This window comes from Rhinoraja longicauda, chromosome 2, assembly GCF_053455715.1.
Source record: "Rhinoraja longicauda isolate Sanriku21f chromosome 2, sRhiLon1.1, whole genome shotgun sequence".
NCBI lineage: Eukaryota > Metazoa > Chordata > Chondrichthyes > Rajiformes > Arhynchobatidae > Rhinoraja > Rhinoraja longicauda.
In genome coordinates, this window is record NC_135954.1 from 52072041 (window position 1) to 52099209 (window position 27169).

The 27169-nt window shown below is 43.0% G+C and overlaps 1 protein-coding gene across 4 annotated transcripts in view; it reads left to right on the top strand.

Annotated features, from left to right (window-relative positions):
* fyco1a (FYVE and coiled-coil domain autophagy adaptor 1a) overlaps positions 1–27169 on the top strand; it is a 164014-nt gene that overhangs the window by 58170 nt on the left and 78675 nt on the right. For all 4 annotated transcript variants that reach the window (XR_013548755.1, XM_078419258.1, XM_078419271.1 and 1 more), the window contains 3 exons: positions 1336–1485; positions 14497–14705; positions 20689–20836. Coding sequence is in view for 3 of the 4 variants with exons in the window: in XM_078419258.1 (XP_078275384.1) it covers positions 1336–1485; positions 14497–14705; positions 20689–20836 (507 nt within the window). In the remaining variant the exon portion in view is untranslated. The remainder of the gene's footprint in view (positions 1–1335; positions 1486–14496; positions 14706–20688; positions 20837–27169) is intronic.

The window sequence follows — 27169 nt, forward strand, 5'->3', positions numbered from 1 at the left end:
ATCGAAATTCACCTGTGGTGATGAATCGAAATTCTCACTTCTCTTAGTGTAACAAAGTATCTTCTGTTTTACTTTTTTGGATTTCTTTGTTGCTATCTGATACTGCTGATCACTAGTTTTGCTCATCCAAACTCTATTTGATCTTTTAAAATGTTTCATAATTTTGTGGTCTGTATAAATCAAAAGTTTTGTGAAGGCCAGTATTTATACTAGCAGTTTAATGTGGATAAGTGTGAGGTTATCCACTTTGGTGGTAAAAATAGGAAGGCAGATTATTATCTGAATGGTGTCAAGTTAGGAGAAGGGGACGTACAATGAGATCTGGGTGTCCTAGTGCATCAGTCACTGAAAGGAAGCATGCAGGTACAGCAGGCAGTGAAGAAAGCCAATGGAATGTTGGCCTTCATAACAAGAGGAGTTGAGTATAGGAGCAAAGAGGTCCTTCTGCAGTTGTACAGGGCCCTAGTGAGACCGCACCTGGAGTACTGTGTGCAGTTTTGGTCTCCAAATTTGAGGAAGGATATTCTTGCTATTGAGGGCGTGCAGCGTAGGTTTACTAGGTTAATTCCCTGAATGGCGGGACTGTCATATGTTGAAGGACTGCAGCGACTAGGCTTGTATACATTGGAATTTAGAAGGATGAGAGGGGATCTTATTGAAATATATAAGATTATTAAGGGGTTGGACACGTTAGAGGCAGGAAACATGTTCCCAATGTTGGGGAAGTCGAGAACTAGGGGCCATAGTTTAGGAATAAGGGGTAGGCCATTTAGAACGGAGATGAGGAAAAAGGGTCCTCAGAGAGTTGTAAATCTGTGGAATTCTCTGCCTCAGAAGGCAGTGGAGACTAATTCTCTGAATGCATTCAAGAGAGAGCTAGATAAAGCTCTTAAGGATAGTGGAGTCAGGGGGTATGGGGAGAAGGCAGGAACGGGGCACTGATTGAGAATGATCAGCCATGATCACATCGAATGGCGGTGCTGGCTCGAATGGCCGAATGGCCTCCTCCTGCATCTATTGTCTATTTAAATAACTGAATTTAAATTGCCCAGCTGCCGTGATGAAATTTGAATATGCATCAGATCTCAAAATTACCTGACCATATGCTTTTATTCCTTTACATGATCTATATTTGTGCTATCCAAATTATGATATCCAATGGTTTCTCTTTTGACACTTTACACCACTTAGTAATGCATATAATAATAATGCAAGCAATGTACAATTTGTACATTGGTACAATTTGAAGAGAATACTCAAATTACTCTGTCCATATTGCCAATACCCATATTTCTTTTATAATTTTTGCACTATATTTGTTTTTAATTATTTCAGAGATAAGGATGCTCTGTGGCAGAAATCTGATGCATTGGAATTTGAACAGAAGCTCCGCACCGAAGCACGATGGCTTGGCGACAGGGAAGTTAATTATTGCCTGGATTGTCACAGTCAATTTACATGGTTGTTACGTCGGCATCACTGCAGGTATGTCTGTAAAATATTCATAAGCTGTAAAATAAAAAGTGCTCAGAAAATTCTGGTTTGTGGAGAAATTCTTTCTGCTGTTTGGCATCCATTTTCTATAATGTTAAAACGTTTAGCTCAAGTTACCTTCTGGGGACAAATGTATTTTATGCAGTTCTCTCTTGCAAATGGAAGGGGAAAAAAAGAAATAATTTATTATTTACAATACAGACTGCAGTTTTTGCTTACTGACATTTTTGTGGGTTTTAAAAGAAGTCATTGTACAAACTTGTATTTAAAAAAAAAGATTTAACGATTTAAATAATAAGTTCTGGTAATACGGTTATTTTTGGACAAATGTTTAAACTGTCACGTTGCAATACTGAAGGCTTACAGCACCATTTTAGGTCTTGCCTTTTAACTTCGGAGACAAAAGGTAAAATCTATTTGGTTTCACAAGTGGATATAAAATATACCATGGCACTCTTTCAAAAAATCTATGTTTTATTCCTGATATCCTGGTCGTATTCATCCCTTAAATGTACCTCCTCATCTTGATTTCAGGGATAAACCTGATAGGGTCTACTGCAATGATATGTCCAGATCCCTTTCCATCAAAGATTGCAGGAGATTTTAATTTTTTTTAATGAGCATTCCTGTTTCATTGTGTACAAGGCCTTGGCATTAGATTATGTTTCATATGAGGTATTAACTGGACCATTTTAGTGCTGTTAAAGATGCCCAAACTACTACTTGTCAAAGACCAAAACAGTTCTTCCTGTCATTTAGTCAACCAAAGTTACCAATATCTGGTTATTTATTAATACATGCAGGATGACTGATGTATCTTCCTCTATAACAATGGTGAATCGTTTTATTTATTCAATTCATGTGATCTGTGCATGTTTGGCAATGCCAGCATTTATTACCCTTCAGAAGATGATGATGAGCGGCCTTCTTGAAGTACTGAATATTTTTGAGCGCATGCATTTATTGCAAACTACCCAGGCCTCTTACACCAGCACCTGGAAGTTGCCCTCTAAGTCACACACCATCTTGATTTGGAAAGATGTCACCATTCATTTGCCTTTGCTGGGTCAAAAGCCTGTAATTTTCTCCCTAACCACATTGTGGGTATACATACCCACATCACAAGGACTGTTGCAGTTCAATTAGGCAGCTAATATCATCAAAGCCCACAGCACCCTGGCCATGCTCTCATCTCACTGCCACTGTCAGGAGGAAGATACAGAAGCCTGAGAACCATGACCTATAAATTCAAGAGTAGCTTCCTCTCATCAACTATCAGGCTCTGCACAACCCTAACCACAACACTACCTCAACAACAATCTACTATAGACTTTGTTTATACTTGCACCATACTTTGGTTTGCACTATTTGGTCAGGTTTCCTTACATTACTGATAATTTAGTGTATTGTTAATTATTATATATTTATTTGCTGTCTTGTTGCGTTAATGTGCCGGTAAAGCTACAGCAAGGGAGAATTTCATTGTTCCATTCCCGTTCCATATGACAATGAAACATTCTTGACTATTGAATTCTAGGATTTATCTGTAGTTATGATGAAGGAACAGTGACTCATTTCCAAATCAAAATGCTTTGGGGGATTTTGCAGCTGGTGGTGGTATTCCCATTGCAACGACTGCCCTTGTTCTCTGTATTGGTAGAGGTTGCAGATTTGAGAGGCATTAGCAGATTACTTTGGGTGAATAACGTGTATTTTGTAGAAGATGCACTACCCAGCCACTATGTGTTGGTGATGAAGGGAATGAAGAATTGGAGTGTTCAATGGGCACCAATCAAGCAGTCTGCTTTGTCCAGGGTTGAGCTGTTAGACGCAGAAAGCTAAGAGTAACTCAGCGGGTCAGACAGCGTCACTGGAGAAAAGGAAGAGGTGAGGTTTCGGGTCAAGACTTCTTCAGAGTCTGAAGAAGAGTCTCGACCTGAAACGTCACCTCTTCCTTTTCTCCAGAGATGCTGTCTGACCCGCTAAATTACTCCAGGTTTCTGTGTCTATCTTTGGTTTAAACCAGCATCTGCAGTTCCTTCCTACACATTTCGTTGTGCCGAGGTTCTTGAGACTTGTTGGGGCAGCATAAATCCAGACAATGGATGAGAATTTCCTCACTACTGACTTGGACCTTGTAGAAATGGAAATGCTTTTGGATGTCTAGAGTTCACTCATTCACTACAGGATACCCAGCATTTGTATGGCATTTGCTCTATGGGCAGGTTACGAGCCTATGCCAGATTTTGATGAGTAAATGCTGCTTCATCATACTTTGGTTTAGTTTAGAGATACAGCGTAGAAACAGGCCCTTCACCTCAACGAGTCCGTACCGACCAGCTATCCCTGCAAATTAACACTATCCTACACATACTAGGGACAATTTACGCTTATACCAAGCCAATTAACCTACAAACCTGTACATTTTTGGAATGTGGGAGGAAACCGAAGATCTCGGCGAATACACACGCGGTCACGGGGAGAACGTACAAACTCCGTACAGACAGCAACCGTGGTCAGGATCGAATCCGGGTCAACTGGCGTTGCAAGGCAGCAATTCTACTGCTGTGCTAATTAGTTGATTTGGATGTGTTCTACTTTTGTAAATATGGCATGCTTGGGCAATATTCTACATTGATGTCACAAGGAACTGCGGATGTTAGTTTATATAAAAAGACAGAGAGTACTGGAGTAACTCAGTGGGTCAGGTGGCATCTCTGGAGAACATGGATAGGTGTTCTATCCATGTTGGCCAGAGACTCTACCTGACCCACTGAGTTACTCCAGCACTATATGCCTTTTTTCCTACATTGTTGAATGGAATGTTGGCAGTTTTGTAACTAGACTGGGCCGCTTGGCTAGAGGTGCATCTTCTTGTACATGAGTTGTGGGTTTGTTTGTCTTGGGTTGCTGTAGTACTGGCAGTAAACCAGTAGGGGGAACCAGTAAGGAAATTGAAGATGGCTACACACAGATAAACAGCGTATATAAACTCTTGGTATATAAACTGGATATGGCATGCATCTAAACGTTGTTTTGCAGTGTGTGACTAATCAGCAATATTTTGCATTTACAATTAAAATTTAGGGGTGGGGGGGGGAAACTAGGGTAACAAAATTTGGTTGGTGCAATCTGAAGGTTTAAAAGAAGACTTTGTTTCTTATTTTGAAGGGTTTGAAAGAATTTTTAGTAGCAAATGATATTCCTGATAAAAAAAACAAATATATTCTTCGCTATTTTGGAACCACAGATACTATACTTTTTTAAATTCTAGTTGCGCCAAAAAAATAAGTGGGTTTGTCCTGCACAGAAGTCACTGAGTCTGCCAAAGCATTTCGAGTCCAAACTATGTCTCACTTAGAATGTCTCAGATTTCACAATTGGCATCGAAAGGAAGCACTTGCACACTCCTTCATTTCAGGAAGTGTCTGGTAATCTTCTGTGGTTTTATTGTGCTTCTCTTTTTGCCTCAGTTCGGTTTGTCATTGATCTTTAAAGGGAAGCTTACTTCAAACGGTTACATGTGGACTTGACCTTTAAGCCAGCCTGTGATATTTCAGGCCTGTGACGATGCTATGGAGTTAGTACCATTCTGACCCAAACAAAGATGTTCAAAAAGTCGACACAGCAACAAGTGTCAAAATGGTGGGTCTTGTTCACTTCAGTAGCAAAGACAGGATCCTCAGTTCGATGCTCCTCAAACCATGCTATGTGACACAAGCAAACATAATACTGTTACATTGGAAATCTTCCCAGATTTTATTGGGAAAGATGCCATAATTGTCGGTCATTCACAGGATATACACATCATTCATGAAAAATATTTGATGGACATTAAAGATGATACAGACCGTGAAGAAAAGTAATTTGGGTAGTTAGCTGTTTGTACAACTCAGGGACACAGAGATGGATGATAACTGTATTGACCTGGGAGGAAATCAATCAGCATGCAGCTGCACACCAGAGCATCGGCATCTCTTGTGCAAGAGCATCTATAAAAAGGGAAACTGGAGAAGTGACTACTGCAGCCACAGCACATTCACTGTCATAGAAACCAGACAACATTTCTGTTCTGGAAGAGTTACCATTTCTATTGACGTACAGAGGCAGTTGGACTCCGACTCTGGTCAATGTGAAAGGAAACAGGCCTGTATTATTTGGAAGAAATTGGCTGGAAAATATAAACTTGAATTGGGGGTAAGTTCTTTGTCGTACAAGGCAAAGACAGTACGCCACTGCATGTGCTACAGGAAGTGTTGTTTGGACATGCTTCTATCTTTAAGGAGGGCTATGAGAAGATTTAGATTTCAGAATGATGTTGCATATGGAAACAAGCCACTCTTATCTTCCACAAAACACAAAGTGCTGGAGGAACTCACCGGGTCAGGCTACATCTGAAGGAAATGGACAGATGGCGTTTCGGGTTGGGACTCTGCTTCAGACAGATAGTAATGGGGGGGGGGTTGAAAGTTGGAAAAGGGAGGTGGAAATGGGACAAAGTCTGGCAGGTGATGTGGGTACGAGTGAGGGGGTTTATGATTGGCAGATGGGTGAAGTAAGTGACAAAGGTTGGAGGTGAAAAAGAGACAGAGCGTCAGATAGGAGGAAAGAGGTGTGTAAATACAGACGGAGGGATATAAGGGGACAGAAAGGACAGGAGGGGAAATAAAAGGAAAATGGGGACGGGAATGGGAGATGAGCTTACGAAGGAGGGTACAGGAGCAGATGACTGGGAGGGTAGGAAATTACACCTTGTCTCGTCCGGCCTCTTTCAAGGATACCCTCTCTTAATTTCTCAGTCTCGCTGCATCTTCTCCCAAGGTGAGGCTTTCAACCCTAGGTCACCCAAGGTGTCCTTTTCTCAGCTCCAACAGTACAGGTTCAATCCTGATCCTTGGTGCTGTCTGTGTAGAGTTAGCACGTTCTCCCTGTACTAAGTGAGTTTCCTCCAGGTGCTTCAATTTCCTCCCACATTCCAAAAGTACGTGGGTTGCCAGGTTAATGGGGCCATGGCAAATTGCATCTTGAAGAGTGCTAGAATCTGAGAGGTTTCATGTGTAAGGGTGGGAGTAGTGTGAATGAGTGCTTGATGGTCAATGTGCACTTGGTGAGCCATAGCACATATTGTTGTGCTGTACCCTTGTATAATCTATGATGAGATCAAGAAAGTTTATTTCTTGTATTGGTTTACTTGCTACCTGCTGCAGTCACAATCTCAAAGATTCTGCCAGTTATGTCAGTGGTATGGCCAAGCCACTCTTCGTGATGGAAATTAAAATCTCTCACAATTTATTCTGTGCCTTTGCTATCTAAAGTGCTTCTTCCAATTGATATGCAACATAGCTGGAGAACACAGAGATCAGAAGAATATTTCCATGCCCATATTTGATGCCATGAAATGTCAAGTGATCTGTCAATATCAAGGTGTCCCAAGGGTACTCTCTCGCACTGTGTAGCTCTGATGGCTGTTCCAGCCAGTCGGACAGTATATACCCAGGGATTGTGAAGCAGGAGTTAGGCACACTATTTCTAAGGTATGTTTGTGAAGAATACTCCACAAGGTTGACTTGGTTGGAAACTACTCCATTTTATCTGAAGTTAATAGAGCGATCAATTACAGGAGGTTTGTCTAGTTATTTGTTCACTTTTTCCACTTGGCTCTGAGTGGCTTGTTAGACCATTTAAGTGGTTGTTTAAGAATCAACCACATTGGTTGGTGGGTGTGGAGTCACGTATAGGGCAGACCAGGTAACAATAACAGATTTCTGTCCTGAAGGACATTAATAATTTGCAGTTCAAGAATTCAATGACAGTAAAACTCTTTAGGGGATCCTGAGGTTGTAACTGGTGATACATATATGCAATATATTCAGTAAACCTTATTAATATTTGTTTCCATAAAATCATTTCACAATATAGTTATAATAATTGTGAATAGCTGCATTATGAATTAACAATTCAATTATTTTTCTAGTTCTGGTATCCAGAAGGGTAATCGGCTACACCAGTAATTCACCATTCACCAAATGTAATTAAGTAATACAAAATCATTTAGAATGAAGAACAAAAAAATAAAAGGATTGCAATTGTGCATTATGAACCATTAAGAGTTATCTATTTTATTCTATGAAACAATGTTGGGCTTTGGAGGAAAAAAATCGCATTGGTAGATATCTAAAGATTCCTGAGAACAATATCTCTGCTGCGAACCGAATGGACAGACTAGAATGGAGATGAGGAGGAATTTCTTTAGCCAAAGGGTGGTGAATCTGTGGAATTCATTGCCACAGTTGGTTGTGGAAGCCAAGACATTAAATATTTTTAAAGTGGAGATTGATTGATTCTTGATTAGTAAGGGCATCAAATGTTACAGGGAGAAGGCAGGCGAATGGGGTTGAGAGAGAAAAATAGATCGGCCATTGAATGGTAGAGTAGACTCTGGGCTGAATGGTCTAATTCTGTTCCTATATCTTACTACATATTTTGCTTGCTTTTACATTTTATTTCAAATCACCTGTGCGCATTTTTAGCATAATCATGGAATCAACAAGTGAAATCTTCCAAAATTAATTCCCCATGGTTTTGTGTGTGGGAGATGGTGTCCCATGTATTTAATTAAGTTCTATGAAGTAGTGATCAGGAAGGCTGATGAAGGCAGGGCTGCAGATGTAGTCAAATGTAGTCAATTTAACAAGTCCTTTGTTAAGATTCCACATAGTAGTCTGTTCTGGATGGTTAGATCGCATAGGATTGAGGGAGAGCTTGCTAACTGGCTACAGAATTGGCTTAATGGTGGGAAACAGAGGATGGTGGTGAAATTTTTGATTTTGCGACTGGAGGCCTCTAGCTTACAAGGATAGGTGCTGTGCCTATTGTTTATTGTCACCTTTATCACCGATATGGATGTGAATGTATAAGGCATGATCAATAAGATTGCTGATGACACTAGAGGTGGTATTGTACACAATGAAGCCGGTTATCAAGAATCACAGTGGGATCGTGATCAAGAATTGCAGCAGGATCTTCAACAGTTGGGCTGAGAAATGGGTGATGGAGTTTAATGCAGATGTGCAAGGAGTTGCTTTTTTGAAAGCCAAACCAGGCCAGGACCTTCACAATGAATGGCAGGGCTCTGGGGAGTGTTTTAGAGCAGAGGGATCTAGGATTGCAGCTACATAGTTCCTTGAAAATAGCATCACAGGTAATTGGGTGGTCAAGAAGGCTTTTGGCACATGACTCACCACTAACTGAAGAAATTCTACATCTCCTTTCCAAAGGTATGCCCTTTTATTCTGAGGCTATGGCCTCTGGACCTAGACTTTCCCAGTGGAAACATCCTCTCCACATCCACTCTGCCCAGGCCTTTCACTATTCAGTAAGTTTCAGTGTGGTAACCCCCTCATCTTTCTAAACTCCTGTGAGTACAGACAGGCCCAGTGCGTCAAACGGCACCATATCACTAAGTTCTCTATTTCCTTCCTGTACTCCGTCTTGTTGTTGTTTGTGAATCGGCCCTCCATAGTGGAAGAAATGTATGCAGAATTTCTGAGTGAGTGATCCTATTCAACCTTCCACTATTGAGGTGATAATTAGGATGATAGAAAAGAAATTGACTAAATGAGATATGCCAACTTCTCGACTATTACAAATCCACTGATTATAATAATAATAATAATGCATTTTATTTATATAGCGCTTTTCATATACTCAAAGACGCTTTACAGAGATTTTGAGAACATAGGGAAATGAATAAATAGATAAATAAGTAAATAAATAAATGAACAGAGAAAGGAGACAGAAGGTGAGGTGACCTTCAGTGGTTGAAGGCAGTACTGAATAGGTGAGACTTCAGCGATGTTTTGAATGTGGTGAGTGTGGAGGAGTCTCTAACGGTTTGGGGTAGTGAGTTCCATAGGGTGGGAGCAGCGATGGAGAAAGCCCTGTCCCCCCAGGATCTGAGTTTGGTCCGGATGTGGGGGGATAGGAGATTGGCAGCGGCAGAGCGGAGGGTGCAGGTGGGAGTGTGCCTGTGGAGGAGGTCGGTCAGGTAGGATGGGGCCAGGTTATGGAGGGCTTTGTAGGTTCTGAGGAGGATTTTGTACTGGATTCTCTGGGGGATGGGGAGCCAGTGGAGTTTATAAAGGACGGGGGTGATATGGTCACGGATCGAGGTGTGTGTGAGTAGACGGGCAGCGGAGTTTTGAATGTATTGAAGTTTATTGATGAGTCCAGACGGGAGGTGATGAAGACGTGGATGAGGGTTTCTGCAGCTGTGGAGGAGAGGGATGGACGGAGACGGGCAATGTTTTTTAGGTGGAAGAAGGCTGTTTTTGTGATGTGTTTGATGTGTTTGTCGAAGGAGAGGGTTTGATCAAGGATGATTCCAAGATTCCGGATGTGAGGTGAGGTGGATACTGGGAGACCATCAATGTTGAGGATGAAGTTTTGGGTGGATTTGGTGAGCGTTTTTGGACCAATGATGATGATTTCAGATTTGTTGCAATTGAGTTTGAGGAAGTTTGATTGAAGCCAAGATTTTATTTCAGTGATGCAGTTTGTCAGTGTAGAGTGTGTGGTGGGGGAGATTGACTTGGTGGAGATGAGGAACTGGATATCATCGGCGAAGCAGTGGAAGTTGAGACCATGACGGCGGATTAATTGACCAAGGGGGAACAGGTAGAGGATGAAGAGGAGGGGGCCAAGGACTGAGCCTTGGGGGACACCTTGGGGGAGGGGAGCGATGGGGGATTTACAGTTGTTAATGGAGATGAACTGGTGTCTGTCAGAGAGGTAAGATTTGAACTAGGATAGGGCTGTGCCGGTGATGTTAAGGGAGGTTTCAAGTCGGGTGAGGAGAATGGAGTGATTTATGGTGTCAAAGGCGGCGCTGAGGTCAAGTAGGATGAGGATGTTGAGGTTGCCAGCGTCGGAGGAGAGGAGAATGTCGTTTGTGATTTTGTGGAGCGCAGTTTCAGTACAGTGGTTTGAGCGGAATCCGGATTGGAAAGTTTCATACAGGTTATTGGTAGAGAGGTGGTATTTGAGTTGGGAAGCTACAGCACGTTCCAAAACTTTGGACAGAAAGGGTAGGTTGGAGATTGGTCTGAAGTTGTTTGGGGTGTCAGGGTTTAGACCAGGTTTTTTCAGAATGGGGGTGACAGCAGCGATTTTGAGGGATGGCGGGACGATGCCAGTGGACAGGGAGGAGTTTATTGTTGCAGTGATAAGTGGAGAGAGAGCAGGAAGGCAGGCCTTGACAAAGCTGGAGGGGATGGGGTCCAGAGAGCAGGTGGCAGTTTTTATTCCTGTGAAGAGGTCAGAGAGGTCGGTGGTGGAGATTGGGGAGAACTGAGGCAGGGGCTGACAGGATAAGGGGGGGGGGCAGGTGGTTTGAGGGGGAGCAGGTGCGTTGGTGGTTAAGGTGCTGTAGATGTTGTCTATTTTGCTTTGGAAAATAGCAAATGATGATTCCCACAACCATCTCGACTACACTTCTTCCCACCCTGCTTCCTGCAAAGACTCTGTCCCCTACTCCCAATTCCTCCGCCTACGCCGCATCAGCGCCCAAAATGAGGTGTTCCATACCAGGGGATCCGAGATGTCCTCATTGTTTAGGGAATGGGGGTACCCCTCTTCAATCACAGATGAGGCCCTCACACCTGTCTCATCTGTACCCCGCAGCACCGCCCTTGCTCCCCCTCCCCTAGTTGCAACAGGAAAAGAGTCCCCCTACTCCTTACCTTTCACCCCATCAACTGTTGCATACAAAACATAATCCTCCTAAATTTTCACCACCTCCAACGGGATCCCACCACTAGTCACATCTTCCCTTTCTGCCATCCACAGAGACTGTTCCCTCTGCAACTCCCTGGTTAACTCATCCTTTCGCACCCAAACCAGGTACCTTCTCCTGCTACTGCAGAAGATGCGACACCTGTCCCTCTACCTCCTCCCTCAACCCTGCCTAGGGACCCCGACAATCCTTTCAGGTTTGGCAGAGGTTCACTTGCACCTCCTCCGACCTCATCTACTGTATCCCTTGTTCAAGATGTGGACTCTAAAACATCAGCGAGACCAAACGTAGACTGGACAATCATTTTGCTGAATCGCTTCGCTCAATCTGCCTGGACCTACCTGATCTCCCGGTTGCTCAACACTTTAATTCCCCTTTCCATTCCCACACTGACCTTTCTGTCCGAGGCCTCCTCCATTGTCAGAGTAAGGCCCAGCATTTCATATTTCGTTTGGTCAGTTTATATCCCAGGGGTATGAATTTTGATTTCTCCAGCTTCAAGTAACCCCTGCATTCCTTCTCTCTCCATCCCTCCCTCACCCAGGTCACACCAGCTTTTCGTTCTTACCTCGCTACAGCTAACAACGACCTGTTTCCTTTATCATTGTCACTTTTATGCATATCTTTCATTCATCTATATATAAATATTACTAAAACTCTCATGTTGTTTGTTCCCCACTTCCTGTATGTTTGTTCCCCCGTTTGTTTGTCCCGTATGTTTCTTTGTGCGGCTTTAATCCAGAAAAATACAGTGCACGATAGCGCGACAATTTTAGGCCCACCCTACTCACCATTCCCCCGCGGTCTGAATAAATCCACTTTTGTTACTTTTTAAACCCGCCCCCCGCCCCGGGAGGACCAGCGGGAAGACCGGCACCCGTCCCGGTGTGCCCCACGCCTGACCTTCCTCCCGTGGTGCAGCGCGGCGACAGAGGCGGCAGCAGAGGGTCCAAAAAGATGGCCGTCGCCGCCGATCGCAGCCGAGCGGTAGGAGAGGCTTTGGGTCCACAGCTTGCTCTGCCTTCAGCACTGGACGCACGGGGCCCAGACCAGTGGCTTTTCCCTGACAGTTGGGGGAGGGTTGCCCGGCCCGCAGGAGAAACGGGGCCGAGGGCAGTGGCTTTTCCCTGTCCCCCCTCGCCCGCCCACAGCCCCGGGGGACACTCCCCACCCGGCAACAGGTCCACGGTTCGGTAGGGTTGCTGGGCCTGCAGGAGAGGTTTCCACCCAACGGGGGTTGCCGCGTCCGCAGGAACGCCCGCAGCAGAGATTTGCACCCAACGGGTGCACACACGTGTAGTTTGTTCTATATCTCTCTACATCATCGTCTATATCTCTCGTTTAGGCACAAAATACGAAGAGGCACAAAATATGAAGCCAGAGTAGGGATATCGGATATGGTGGGGGGGGGGGGGGGGGAAGGAAGAAATGTATGCACATCCATGTTGGGCACAGGGAAGAGAGGGGGATAAGGATGGGGGAAGGGGTGGGTGGTTGGATTGGATTGATGAGGAATGGCCGGCACGGTTTTGTGTGTGGGAAGTCATGTCTCGAAATTGATTGAGCTTTTGAAGACGTAACCAAGAAGGGAGAACCAACCACTGATGAGGGCAGGGTTGTAGAGATAATCTATATTGACCTCAGCAAGGCCATTCATAAGGTTCTGTGTGGAAGGCTGCTCTGGAAGGTTAAATCACGTGGGATCCAGGGAGAGCTGGCTAACTGGATTAGAATCAGAGAGTTGTAAATCTGTGGAATTCACTGCCTCAGAAGGCAGTGGAGGCCAATTCTCTGAATGCATTCAAGAGAGAGCTAGATAGAGCTCTGAAGGATAGCGGAGTCAGGGGGTATGGGGAGAAGGCAGGAACGGGGTACTGATTGGGAATGATCAGCCACAATCACATTGAATTGTGGTGCTGGCTCGAAGGGCCGAATGGCCTACTCCTGCACCTATTGTCTATTGTCTATTGAATTGGCTAAATGGTAGGAAGGCGAGGGTGGGTGAAAGGTTGTTTTACGGATTGGAGGCCTGTGACTAGTCTCCCTCAAGGATCGGTGCTGTGCCCTTTGCTGACATAAGGAACAGCAGATTTTGGAGTAACTCCGTGGTTTAGGAGCTTCTCTAGAGAACCTGAATGGGTGACGTTTTGGGTCAGGACCCTTCTTCAGATTTTTTTTTCATTGTTGTTTGTCATGATTTAGATGGGAATGCACATGGCATGGGAATGATTAGTAAGTTTGCAGCTGACCTAAAAGAGATGGTATCATAGACAGCGAAGCTGGTAATTAAGAATTCCAGCCGGATATTGATCAGCTGGAAAAGTGGGCCGAGGAACGGCAAATGAAGTTTAATTCAGATAAGTATGAGATATTGTATTTTTGGGAAGTCAAACTAGGACAGTACCTTCACAGTGAATGGTATCCCCAGGGAGTGTTGTGAAGCAGAGATATCAAGTACATAGTTGCCTTAAAGTGGTAAAAAAAAAAGGGCAGATAGGACAGTGAAGAAGGCTTTTGGTACATTCGCCTCCATCAGTTGGGAAATTGAGTATATAAGTCGGGATGTTATGTTATAGTTATACAAGACGTTAGTGAGGCTGCACTTGGAGTATTGTGTTCCCTAATGGTTACCCTGCTATAGGCAAGATGGCATTAAGCTGGGAATTGTGCGGAGAAGATTTATGAGAATGTTATCAAGACTCAAAAGACTATGACTGAGCTGTAGAGAGAGGCAAGGACTTTATTCATTGAAGTGCAGGAGGCTGAGGGATGATCTTGGAAAGGTATAAAATCATGAGGGAAATAGATAGGGTGAATGCATAGAGTATTTTTCGTAGGGTAGGAGAATCAAGAACTATAGGCATAGGTTTAAGGTGAGAAGAGAAAGATTTAATAGGAACTTGAGAGATAACTGTGGTAGGTGGATGGAACGAGATGTCAACGGAAATAGTTGAGCTAGGTGAAATTATAACATTTAAAAGATATTTGGACAGGTACATGGATAGGAAAGGTTTGGAGGGATATTGGCCTCTTAGTGGGGCATCTTAGTTGGCGTGGACTTGTTGGGTCAGATGGTTTATTTCTATGCTGGATAACTGTGACTCTGACTCTATTGACAATCGTCAGAGATCAAAATTGATTTTCAGGTTATGAAGCAGATGCAGTTTGTTGATATCTGCAAATCTTTCATTCTGCTTTGTATCTTTCAGACTTTGTGGACGTATCTTCTGCTACTACTGCAGTAATAATTTTGTATTGACAAAACACAGTGGTAAACGAGAGCGCTGCTGCAGAGCTTGCTATGCAGAGCACAGTGCAGTTGTTCAACGGTTTAATGATCCTGGATCAGATGCAACAAACAGCCCTGATGAATCTCCTTCACCATCCATCTCAGAAAGACAAAGTGTCAGTAACCCAGGTAATATTTATTGATAATTATATGTTATCAAGTATAATTGCTTAAGTTTCCTTGATGCATATTCCAATAGTTTAACAATTACTAATTATTTCTGTAACAGTCACACCAAAAATGAAATTGAGTTTTGACTCACTGGCCTTCATCAGTTAAGGAATTGAATATATAAAGCCAACATGGATTTTAGTAAGGCATTTAATATAGTCTCTCATGGTAGGCTGATTCAGAAAATTAAGATGCATGGCATCCATGATGACTTAGTTATTTAAATTCAGAACTGGCTTGCTCCTAAAAGTATGGTCTCATCACAACCTTGAAGGTTGTGATGGGAGGCCTGGAGGCCTGTGACTAGCAGGTGTTCTGCAGGAATTTACGCTGGTGACCTCTGTTGTTTGTGATATGTATGAACAACCTGGACATAAATGTCGATGGTTTCATTGGTAAGTTTGCAGACGACTTCAAAATTAGTGGAGTTGCAGACGGTGAGGGGGGCTGTCAAAGTACATAGCGGGATATAGATCAATTGAAGAAATGGGCAGAGAAATGTTAGATGAAGTCTAATCCGAGCAGGACCTTTGATAAGGTTCTGCATGGCAGGCTGCTCTGGAAGGTTAAATGGGAAGGGATCTCAGGAGAGCCAGGTAATTGGATACAGAATTAGCTTCAGAGGGTGGTGGCGGTGTGGAGATGAACTCGACAGCGGAAAGGTATTTTTCAGACCAGAGGTCTGTGACGAGTGGTGTACCTCAGGGATTATTGTTGCTTGTGGTTTATATCGACAATTTGGATATGGATTTTGAATAAGGCAAGATTAGTAAGTTTGCAGGTCACTAAAGTATGTGGTATATAGACAGTGAATGTGGTCATACAAAATTACAGCAGGCTCTTGACAGGCAAGTGGACTGCGGAATGGGCTAATGGAGTTTAATGCAGATAAGTGCATTTGTACTTTGTATTGTATTCAGGGCAGGACTTTCACAATGAAAGTTTTAAAACTGAGGTGAGAAAAAACTTTTTCACCCAGAGAGTTGTGAATGTGTGGAATTCTCTGCCACAGAAGGCAGTGGAAGCCAAATCACTGGATGGATTTAAGCGAGAGTTAGATAGAGGTCTAGGGGCTAGTGGAATCGAGGGATATGGGGAGAAGGCAGGCACGGGTTACTGATTGGGGACGATCAGCCATGATCACAATGAATGGCGGTGCTGGCTCGAAGGGCCGAATGGCCTCCTCCTGCACCTATTTTCTATGTTTCTATGAATGAAGGGGCTCTTGGGGAGTTTTTCAAAACCGAGCAATCTAGGAGTACAGGTATCTAGTTCCCTGAAAGTTGCGTCACAGGTAGACAGGGTATTAATGAATGCTTTTGGTATATTGGCCTTTATCAGTCAGAGTACTGAATATAGAAGTTGGGAAGTTATGTCACATTTGTACAAGATGTTGGTGAGACCACATCTGGAACATTGTGATCCGTTTTAGCCATCCTGCCTTAGAAAGAACTTCATTAAATTGGAAAGAGTGCAGAGACTATTTACATGGATGTTGCCAGGACAAGAGGGGCTTAGCTACAGGGAGAGGTTCGGAAGGCTAGGACTATATTCCTCAGAGCCCAGGAAGCTGTGGGGTGATCTTATAAAATCATGAGGGACATAGATAGGGTGAATGCACAGTCTTTTACCCAAGGTTGAAGAATCAAAAACCACTTTATCCGCCTTAATGCTCTACAAGTGCCTCGACACCACCTACATAACCTCAAACCGCCTTTGCATAGCACTATTCTCCACACTGATCTCATTTCCTGCATGTCCTTCTCCTTGATGAAACAGATACAAAGTGCTCACCTACATTCCCTGACTCTAAGTTCCCTCCTTTATCCTTGAGTGGTCCAACATTCTTCCCAGTTGCCCCCTTGATTTTAATGCAGGATTAAAAAGTCGGGAATTTATTTAATCTGATTTGTTAAATCCATTTTGGGGCCGCAATGGGCCCTTCTAATCATCCTTTTTAAACCAAATTTACAACCACTTTGGTCATCCAAGGTTCTCTCACTTTGCCATCCATATCTTTCCTCCTTACTGAAACATGCCAATCATGGACTTTGATCATCTGGTCTTTAAATGACCTTGACGTGTCAGATGTGGACTTACCCAACAACAACTGTTCACAGTGTACCCTCTCGAGCTTCTGCATAATAATATTGTAGTTCACCTTATGTAGGAAGGAATTGCATTTGCTGGTTTACACCGAAGAGAGACACAAAATGCTGGAGTAACTCAGCGGAACAGGCAACATCTCTGGATAGAAGGAATAGGTGACGTTTCCGGTTGAGACCCTTTTTCACCTTGTTCATTTTTAGTACCTTTCCACAAGATTCACCCTTCTCCTTCAAAAAATATTTTAAATTATGGAGTTGTGATCACTATCCCCAAAATACTCTTCCATTGAAATGCTGGTCATCTGGCTAGGCTCATTTCCTAAGCCAAGGTCCAATATGTTCCCTTCTCGGGCTGGACTATCCACGCGGTGTTTCATGAAATCCTCTTGCATACACCTCACAGATACTGCCTCATCTCAGTCTTGTCCACCAAGCAAGTCCCAGTCAATATTAGGGAAGTTAAAGTCACCCACTAAGACAACATTGTTGCTTTGGCATCTGTCTGTAATCTGCTTGCTATTGGGTTGCCTGTCGAGTACAATTCCATTAGAGAGTGTACACCTTATTTTTATTCATATTTTTAAGTTCTACCCATATCACCTCAGTGGATGAACCCAGTCTGTACTCTCTGAGTGTCCTGTGACAGTCTTAGGTATTGGTCATTTGAATATCTGCCATCGTTCATCTACTGACCCCTCTTTTGACAAGAGTCCATCTTAGACAACTCCACCTTCATACCATTCTTACTGCCCCTATTTAATTGAAGATGATGGTTTTGGTTCTGTGGTCTTCACCCTCAAGCTGCATCTGGAAATATGTCATATTTAGTGTAGTTTAGTTTAGAGATACAGCGCAGAAACACCGGGTCTGCGCCGACCAGCAATTCCCACACATTAACACTATCCTACACAATTTTTACAACTACCAAGCCAATTAACCTACAAACCTGTACGCCTTTGGAGAGTAGGAGGAAACCGAAGATCTCGGAGAAAACCCACGCAGGTCACAGGGAGAGCGTACAAACTCCATACAGACAGCACCCGTAGTCAAGATCAAACCCGGGTCTCCGGCGCTGCAAACATTGTAAGGCAACAACTGCACTGCTTCGCCACTGTGTCGCCATCTGAGGACGTCCCAAACCTCTGAGGAGACTTTTAACCATAAGGCTTTCATACTTGACCACATCTAAAATAGTCTGTTACTTTGTAGGTTTTGTAACACATTGCTCGAAGAAGCAATCCTTGATACACTCCACAAATTCTCATTCTTTGATGTCCTTTCGGTGGTCAATCAATATGGAGATTAAAATCTCCCATGACATTTGCAGGTCCCTTCAAACATGCCTTGACATTTGCATATTTATACTCCATCCTTTGGAGATATTACATTCTGGGAGTCTTTCTACTTGTCCCACCCCTCTCTTCTTTCCCCATGTTGTACTGTTATTGAAGAACAGCACAGGCGCTGAGGTGGAGTTGCTGCCTTGCAGCACCAGAGACCTGGGTTCGATCCTGACCTCGGCTGCTGTATGTACGGAGTTTGTACATTCTCCTTGTGACCACATGGTTTTCTCAACGTGCTCCAGTTTCCTCCCACGTTCCAAAGAAGTGCAGGTTGGTAGGTTAATTGGATTTTGTACATTGTCGCTAGTATGTAGGATAGAACTAGTGTACGGGTGATTGCTGGTCGACATAAACTCGGTGAGCCGAAGGGCCTGTTTCTGTATTTTATGTCCAAACTAAACAAAACTAAAAGAGGAGCAAGGACAAGCCAAGGAACCACAGGCCAGTGAACCTGAAGCCATTGGTAGGGAAGTTATTCGAATGGATTCCGAGGGACAAGATCTACCAGCATTTGTATTGGCAACGACTGATTTGGGATACCCAGCATGGCTTTGTGGGAAATCGTGTTCCACAAATCTGATGAATTATTTTGAAGAGGTCACTATGAGGATTGCTGACAGCAGGGTAGTAGTCATTTTCTATATGGACTTTTGTAAGGACTCCGACAAATTCCCACACGGTTGGCTGGTCTAGAAAGTTAGAACACGTGGAATCCAAAGTAATCTAGCCAATTGGATTCAAATTTGACTTGGAGGACAGAGTGAAACGGTTGTTGTGAATGTTTGTGTTTCTAATTGGATCAGTGGAGTGTGACGGGTTAAAGCTGGGTTCACTGTTTTTTGTTATCTACATTAATGATGACAGTGTAGTGACCTTTGTTAGTAAATTTGCAGATTACTCCATATTTGCACCTCAACAAGCTGGCAGAGGAATCTATAGATGTAGAATCCATTTGGCCTTTCAAATGGACAGATATATGAATAGGAATGATTTAACGGGCTACGGACCAAATGCGGGCAAATGGGACTCATTTTTTAGATTTAGAGATACAGCGCAGAAACAGGCCCTTCGGCCCACCGGGTCCACGCCGCCCAGCGATCCCCGCACATTAACACTATCCTACACCCACTAGGAACAATTTTTTTTTTTTACATTTGCCCAGCCAATTAACCTACAACCCTGTACGTCTTTGGAGTGTGGGAGGAAACCGAAGATCTCGGAGAAAACCCACGCAGGTCATGGGGAGAACGTACAAACTCCGTACAGTACAGCATCCGTAGTCAGGATCGAACCTGAGTGTCCGGCGCTGCATTCGCTGTAAGGCAGCAACTCTACCGCTGTGCCACCGTTCCAATCTAGAATACCAACTTGGTCAGAGGAACAAGGTTGACCGAAGGGCCTGTTTCAGTGCTCTAGACCTCTGGACACTCCAAACCCTTTCACCTACTACTTATACATTAGGAGTGGTTGATGTGGTTTCAACAATTCTCACAAAACTTAATGTCATTCAGGACAAAGTAGACAACTTGATATGCAAATCATCTGCCATTAATTCCCTGTCAGAGTAAGCAGGGTATGTAATTGCTGAGCATATTGGCCACAGTACATACAACCTACAGAACATGCTCAATTACTCACCTCATCTACTCTGCAGCAAATCCCAAACCCGCTGCCTTTACCACAAAGAAGTCAGGGATACCAGTACATGGGAACTTTGTTGCCAACAAATTGCCCTCTAAGTTGTACACCATTCTGATTTGGAAATATACATCTTTTCTTCATCATTGCGGACTCTAAATTCCTTATCAACAGCTCAATACCTCATCAGTGATAGAATAATTTTTCCTTTAGCTCTGGTTTAAAAGGATCAAGCCTCATGGTCCAAGAATAAGAGAGTGAAAATGATAATTAAAAAGTCGTTCACCCAAAGAGTAATGAATCTTTGGAATTCTCAATCCTAGAGAGCCATAGATTTTTTTCCAGAAGCATAGGGTGGCACAGTGGCGCAGCGGTAGAGTTGTTGCCTTACAGCACTTAATGCGCCAGAGACCCGGGTTCGGTCCCGACTTCAGGTGCTGTCTGTACGGAATTTGTACGTTCTCCCTGTGACCACCTGGATTTTCTCCGAGATCTTTAGTTTGCTCCCGCACTCTAAAGACTTACAGGTATGTAGGTTAATTGGCTTTGTATAATGTAAAATTGACCCTAGTGTGTGTGGCATAGTGTTAATGTGCAGGGGTCACTGGTCAGTACGGACACGGTGGGCCGAAGGGTCTGTTTCCACTGTTTTTCTAAACTAAACTAAAGCATAGTAAAGACATGTCTCAAAGTACATGTTAGCCTTTGAAAGAAATGGGTTTAATGGTTATGTTTGGTTTCTCATCACACTTTTCAGTTTTTAACATGCAAATTATAACTGAGATGAGGAACCTTTTCTGTACCTATTTAATTCATATAATTTAAGAATAATTCATATTTTGGCTCTTGCAGATAGTTTCACCAAACCAGATGATGCCACCTTTGATATCATTACGGATGAAGAGCTCAATGAAATTGAAGACAATGATTGTTCCTTGGAATCCACAAATCAGTCCAGCTCTACTCTGCCGGAGCCAGAACTTCGAGATGCTTCATCTCTGTGAGTAAACCACCATTCCTGTAAACCAAAACATTATTGTGGCATTGTTATGTTGTAATTGGCCCTGAACTTGCAATCCGTGGGAAGTCAATAGTGGGAAGTCAATCCGTGGGAAGTCAAATGCCACGACCTTAAAGATAGTTTCTCAGAAGATCTGGTGATCTCCGTAGTGAAAACTTCTGAAACATCAGTTGCCAGCAGCATCAGTTGAGGAGATTCCTTCCATGAAAATCAAATATCATAAATAAACTTTGGTAAAAAATGTAACCCTTTCAAAATATGAGAAATGGTATATGATTGGATTAAAACAAGTTCATTATTGACGGATGGAGAGTTTATTTTCACAGGTATTATGTCTGAATTTGACAATAAAAACCACAGATCTTGTGAAATGAAACATTACATTTTGAGAGGTTTTTATGACTAATCTCATTCAAGAATAAAGTCGTCGTGAATTCATATGTTCATTTTGTTGAAAAGGTTGTGAATAGCAAAGTCTATGGAGGGAGGATGAATCACTTACAGAAAGTTGTACTTTCATATTGATGTAAACATTGTGGATGGGTAATGTTATGCGTCGGGAGCAGATAGGTAGAGGATAGACACAAAATGCTGGAGTAACTCAGCAGGACAGGCAGCATCTCTGGAGAAATGGAATGGGTGACGTTTTGGGTCATGACCCTTCTTCAGACGTGACCAGAAACGTCACCCATTCTTCTCTCCAGAGATGCTCCCTGTCTCGCTGAGTTACTGTGGGCATTTTGTGTCTATCTTCGGTTTAAACCAGCGTCTGCAGTTCCTTCCTACACAAGATGGTAGAGGATCCTCGTCTTAAGTTGAGTGGAAAGCATATGCATTAATATGTCATGGTGAAAGGATGAATGATGACTTGGAGATTAGTGTCTGAATGAGTACATGCATGAGCAATTTATGTACAATGTAAATCGATGACTGAAGTTGGTTGTGGAATGGACAAAATAAAGATTGAACAGTTTCCTGTTCATCTTATATCTTGGTTCCAATGTGAACTTGGTGGAGATAAGGTGCAGTATTGCAGTGGGAAAGGTTAGGATGTAGGTTGGAGTGATGACACAGCCTTGCATCACTATATTTTGCACTAGGATTGGGTCTGTGGACGATCCATTTGTTAGAATTGTCTCTTGAAAGTCATAATGCAGCAGACATTGAATATATCTACGGACAGCTATATTTGAGAAGAATTCTCTAAAATCTTTCTTGATAGAATGTTTTTATTATTTGAATAATGGAAGCAAATAGTGCTAGATGCTACTTGCTATATTTTTTCTGGGTTTGTTACGCAGTGAAGATCATTAACATTCTTACCTCTTGAAGGGAGGGAATCTGCTTTGGAGCTCTGGGATAAGTTCCATAGCCACTAGTTTTAGAGGAGGGTTCTTGTGTTGATTTTATGGAAGACTTAAAGGAGACTTCAGTGATGTAGTAGATATGGTATGGACAATACTAGCAAGGATTATGATGTATTGGTCTATGTAGAATGTATTAGAATAAAGTCAAGGTTATGGTTTACAAAAAAAAAAAAAACTGTTGGAGTAACTCAGTGGGTCAAGCAGCATTTTTTGGAGACCATGGTTACGTTTGGTCTTTTTTAAGTCCAGTTTAAATTGTTTTGTAAGCACAATGCAAGGAATTACTGGAAATCTCTGGAAGTTGGAAATTGGTTTCATTTCAAGGTTTTATTCTGAAATTTGTTTTTTCCTATATGCAAATTGGAATCTCGGATATCTCCAATTTGGTGTTTAAATGCGCAAACAACAATAAGGTAAGAAATATAAGGTCTATCATTCAAAAGGCTCAAGGACATCTCATGGGTAGATGGTTTGTAGAATGGATTAGGAAAAATGTGGCATATGAATTTAGATTCACAGGACTTTAATATTATCTTCTGAAGCAGACTGAGGCATAAAATAAACAATGAAATATCGGAATTATAAACTGCAATAAAAAGGAACTACAGATGGTGGTTCATACCAAAGATAGACACAAATGCTGGAGTAACTCAGCAAGTCAGGCAGCATCTCTGGAGAATATATATATATATTAAACCAATATGAAATTTTGGGTTTAAATGAATTTGCAAAGAATTTGCAAATTAACTTGAAATAGACAATGTGCAGAAAATCTTTGAAACCACAGTTGTAGTTTTTTATGCAGTTGTAAAATGAATTCAAGAGAAACTATAACAGGGTTTTGGACAGATTAAAAAATGCAGCTTATTTTTAATGCCGTGTATCCAGGCGTACACTGGCCTATCCCTGAACTCTACGTTACATTGATCAGTGCTACCTCCTTCACGCATGCAGAACTCATGGACTTCATCAACTTCACCACCAATTTTCATCCTGCACTCAAATTTACTTGGACCATCTCCAACACCTCCCTCCCCTTTCTTGATCTCAGAGTTTCCATCACAAGAAATAGACTATTGACTGATGTCTATTACAAACCCACTGACTCCCACATCTATCTCTTCTACACTTCTTCCCACCCTGCTTCCTGCAAAGACTCTATCCCCTACTCCCAATTCCTCCATCTACTCCGCATCTGTGCCCAAGATGAGGTGTTCCATACTAGAATATCCGAGATGACCTCATTCTTTAGGGAACAGGGGTTCCCCTCTCCCATCATAGATGAGGTCCTCACTTGTGTTTCCTCTGAACCCCGCAGCTCTGCCCTTGCTCCCCCTCCCCCTAGTCGCAACAGAGACAGAGTCCCCCTCGTACTTACCTTCCACCCCATCAGCCGTTGCATACAACACATAATCCTCCGAAGTTTCCGCCATCTCCAATGGGATCCCACCAGAAACCACATTTTCCCATCTCCACCCCTTTCCGCCTTCCACTGAGACTGTTCCCTCTGCAACTCCCTGGTTAACTCATCCCTTCCCACCCAAACCACCCCCTCCCCAGGTACCTTCCCCTGCAACTGCAGAAGATGCAAAACCTGTCGCTATACCTCCTCCCTCGAATCTGTCCAGGGACCCCGACAGTCCTTTCAGGTTAGGCAGAGGTTCACTTGCACCTCCTCCAACCTCATCTGCTGTATCCGTTGTTCAAAATGCGGACTCTTATACATCGGCATGACCAAACGCAGATCGAGCGATCGTTTCACGGAGCACTTTCGCTCAGCCCGCTTGAACAAACCTGATCTCTCAGTTGCTGGACACTTCTATTCTCCTTCCCATTCCTACACAGTCCTTTCTGTCCTCGGTCTCCTCCATTGTCAGAGTGAGGTTAAACGCAAATTGGAGAAACAGCATCTCATATTTCACTTGGGCAGCTTACTGCCCAGCGGTATGATTATTGATTTCTCTCACTTCAGATAGCCCTGGCATTCCCATTCTCACTGTCCCTCTATCCAAGTCGCACTAACTTACATTTTCACCCTACAAACATAGAAACATAGAACATAGAAAATAGATGCAGTAGTAGGCCATTCGGCCCTTCGAGCCAGTACTGCCATTCAACATGATCATGGCTGATCATCCAAAATCAGTACCCCATTCCGGCTTTTTCCCCATATCCCTTGATTCCCTTGGCCCTAAGAGCTAAATCTAACTCTAGCAGCTTCATTTATCTTCGTAACCTTTTTTGCATATCTTTCATTCATTGTTCTTTATCTCTCCACATCACCATCTATATCTCTCGTTTCACTTATCCCTAACCAGTCTGAAGAAAGGTCTTGACCCGAAACGTCACCCATTCCGCTGAGTTACTCCAGCTTTTTTTTGTCTATCTTCGGATTAAACCCGCATCTGCAGTTCATTCTTACACAGCTCATTTTTATCTTCTCAAGAGCATTTTGTGATATATAGTAAATATGTTAATACCTGTTAATTCATTATAACAAAAAATATTCTTTTCATCAGTAGGAAAATATTAGTCATCACCGTGCTGCGGTCAATTGTGAGGAAGCCCACATTGTAAAGAGATTGGAAGAGGAGCAGGGATAAGTGCAGGGGTTAAAATAGTGTTGAAAGATTTAACATATAGATACATAGACAATAGGTGCAGGAGGAGGCCATTCGGCCTTTCGAGCCAGCACCGCCATTCAATGTGATCATGGCTGATCATTCACAATCAGTACCCTGTTCCTGCCTTATATCATATCATATATATACAGCCGGAAACAGGCCTTTTCGGCCCACCAAGTCCGTGCCGCCCCGCGATCCCCGTACATTAACACTATCCTACACCCACTAGGGACAATTTTTACCCATACCCCTTGATTCCACTAGCACTGAGCTTTATCCATTGAATGCATCCAGTGAATCGGCTTCCACTACCTTCTGAGGCAGAGAATTCCACAAATTCACAACTCTCTGTGTGAAAAAGTTTTTAATGTGGTAGCAAGTGATGTGCAGTTTCATTGTGAATTGACAACAGCTATGCACCATATTGCACCATTGCATGAGATTGAGAAATGCTAATCTATAATGTTTTATTAAAAATAACAAAATGACTGAAAATAATCTTTATATTTGCGTAGCTAGATTTCTGAGAAATTACTTGCCAATATCCTGTAATATTTATCACACCAACCTGTGTTCTCAGCTTCCTCCGCTACCAAGATGAGGCCAAATGCAAAATAGAGGAACTGCACCCAATTTTCTGCCTGCGTAATCTGTAACACATTGGTTAGACAACAGTTGGATAGGCTGGGACTGTTTTCCCTTGAGTGAAGGAGGTTGAGAAGTAACCTTAGAGAGGTATATAAAATTGTAAGGGGCATTGTAAGATAGTCACTGTCTTTTCTACCAGAATAGGGGAGTCGAATCTTGGAGGACACTAGACCAAGTGGACTCGTTGGGCCCAAACCTCTCTTGCATTGGTGCAGCACCTTCTCCTCCCTCCTCCCTTCCCCCCTCCCTCCCCTCCTCCCCCTCCCCTCTCCTCCATCCTTCCCTCCCCTCAATCCTCCCCTCCCGCCACCCACCCCTTCCCTTCCCCTCCCCCCACTCCATCCCCCTCAACCCTCTTTATCTTCCCTCCTCTCCCTCCCTCCCCCCCCCCCCCCCTCCCTCCCTCCCTCCCTCCCTCGGAGATAGATTTAAACTTTAAAATGTGAATAACTTTAAATATAACACCGATTTCAATTAAACTTCTTCCTTTAGCACCAAAGGAATGATGGTAAGGTAGGCCTAAAATTGTTGCGCTATCGTGTACTGTTTTGGCTGTAGTTCAGAAACAAACAATCAAACAAACGAGAGTTTTAGTATATAGATGGGCTTAGGGTGAGAGGGGAAAGATTTGTGGGAGGCCGAGGAGGGCAGGTTTTTCAGGCAGAGGGTGGCGGTTGGATGGAGTAAGCTGCCGGGGGAGGTGTTTGAGGTGCGTACAATTACAACATTTAAAGGACATTTGAACAAGTACATAGATGGAAAGTGCTTGAGGGATACAGGACAGATGCAGGCAAATAACACTGGCTTAGGTTTTGATCGACGATTTGTTCCAGGAGGCCTGTCTCCATACTGTATGGCTCTGTGAATCTATTTCAGTACAACTTCCAGTATTCAGGTACAGACCATAAAATCCTTTTATTAAACTGTAAGGATAAAGGGCAGTATCTGCCCCAATGTAATGTATGAGAATGTACAAAGTCCCAGCAATGTTACAGACCCGAACATTCCCAGTGAAGCAGGAGAATATAAAGCAATACCAAATATAGGAGTGTATACAAGGACACAGACCATTGCAAAAACCCAGTATAAAATGGAAAGGACAAACAAAAGTATATCCCCAGAAAAAGTAATGCATGGGAACATGCAAATGCAAGAGGTATCTTGTATCTTGACAACTAGAACTTCACTGTAGAGAGACAGACAAGTATAAAGCGAGGAATGTAATATAAAGTGAGAGACTTGTACAACCCCATCAATGTTATCTCAGGGAACACACCACCATAACCTTTACGTACGGGGATGTAATATATGCTGAAATAGATTCAAATGGACAGACAAATACTGATCTGTCAAGACACAGACCAGAACAACACCACCACAGTACTGTGAGGAGAGAGTATTTGCTATAATGAGAGTTTGAATAAACTTGGGATTGTTTCTCTGGACCATCAGAGCATGAGGTGTGACCAGATAGAAGTATATAAAATTATGAGATAGGGTAGATATTGAGAGTCTTTCAGATATTCTGATCTCCCTCCATCCTTTGTCTTTCCCTCTGATCTACTCGGGTCCTCTCAGTAACACACTTCTTTTCAAATCCCTGCAGCCCACTGCAACTCAGTTTCTTTCCCCTCCCCACCGACTTCTGTTGTCCATCACCTCCTCCAACTGGG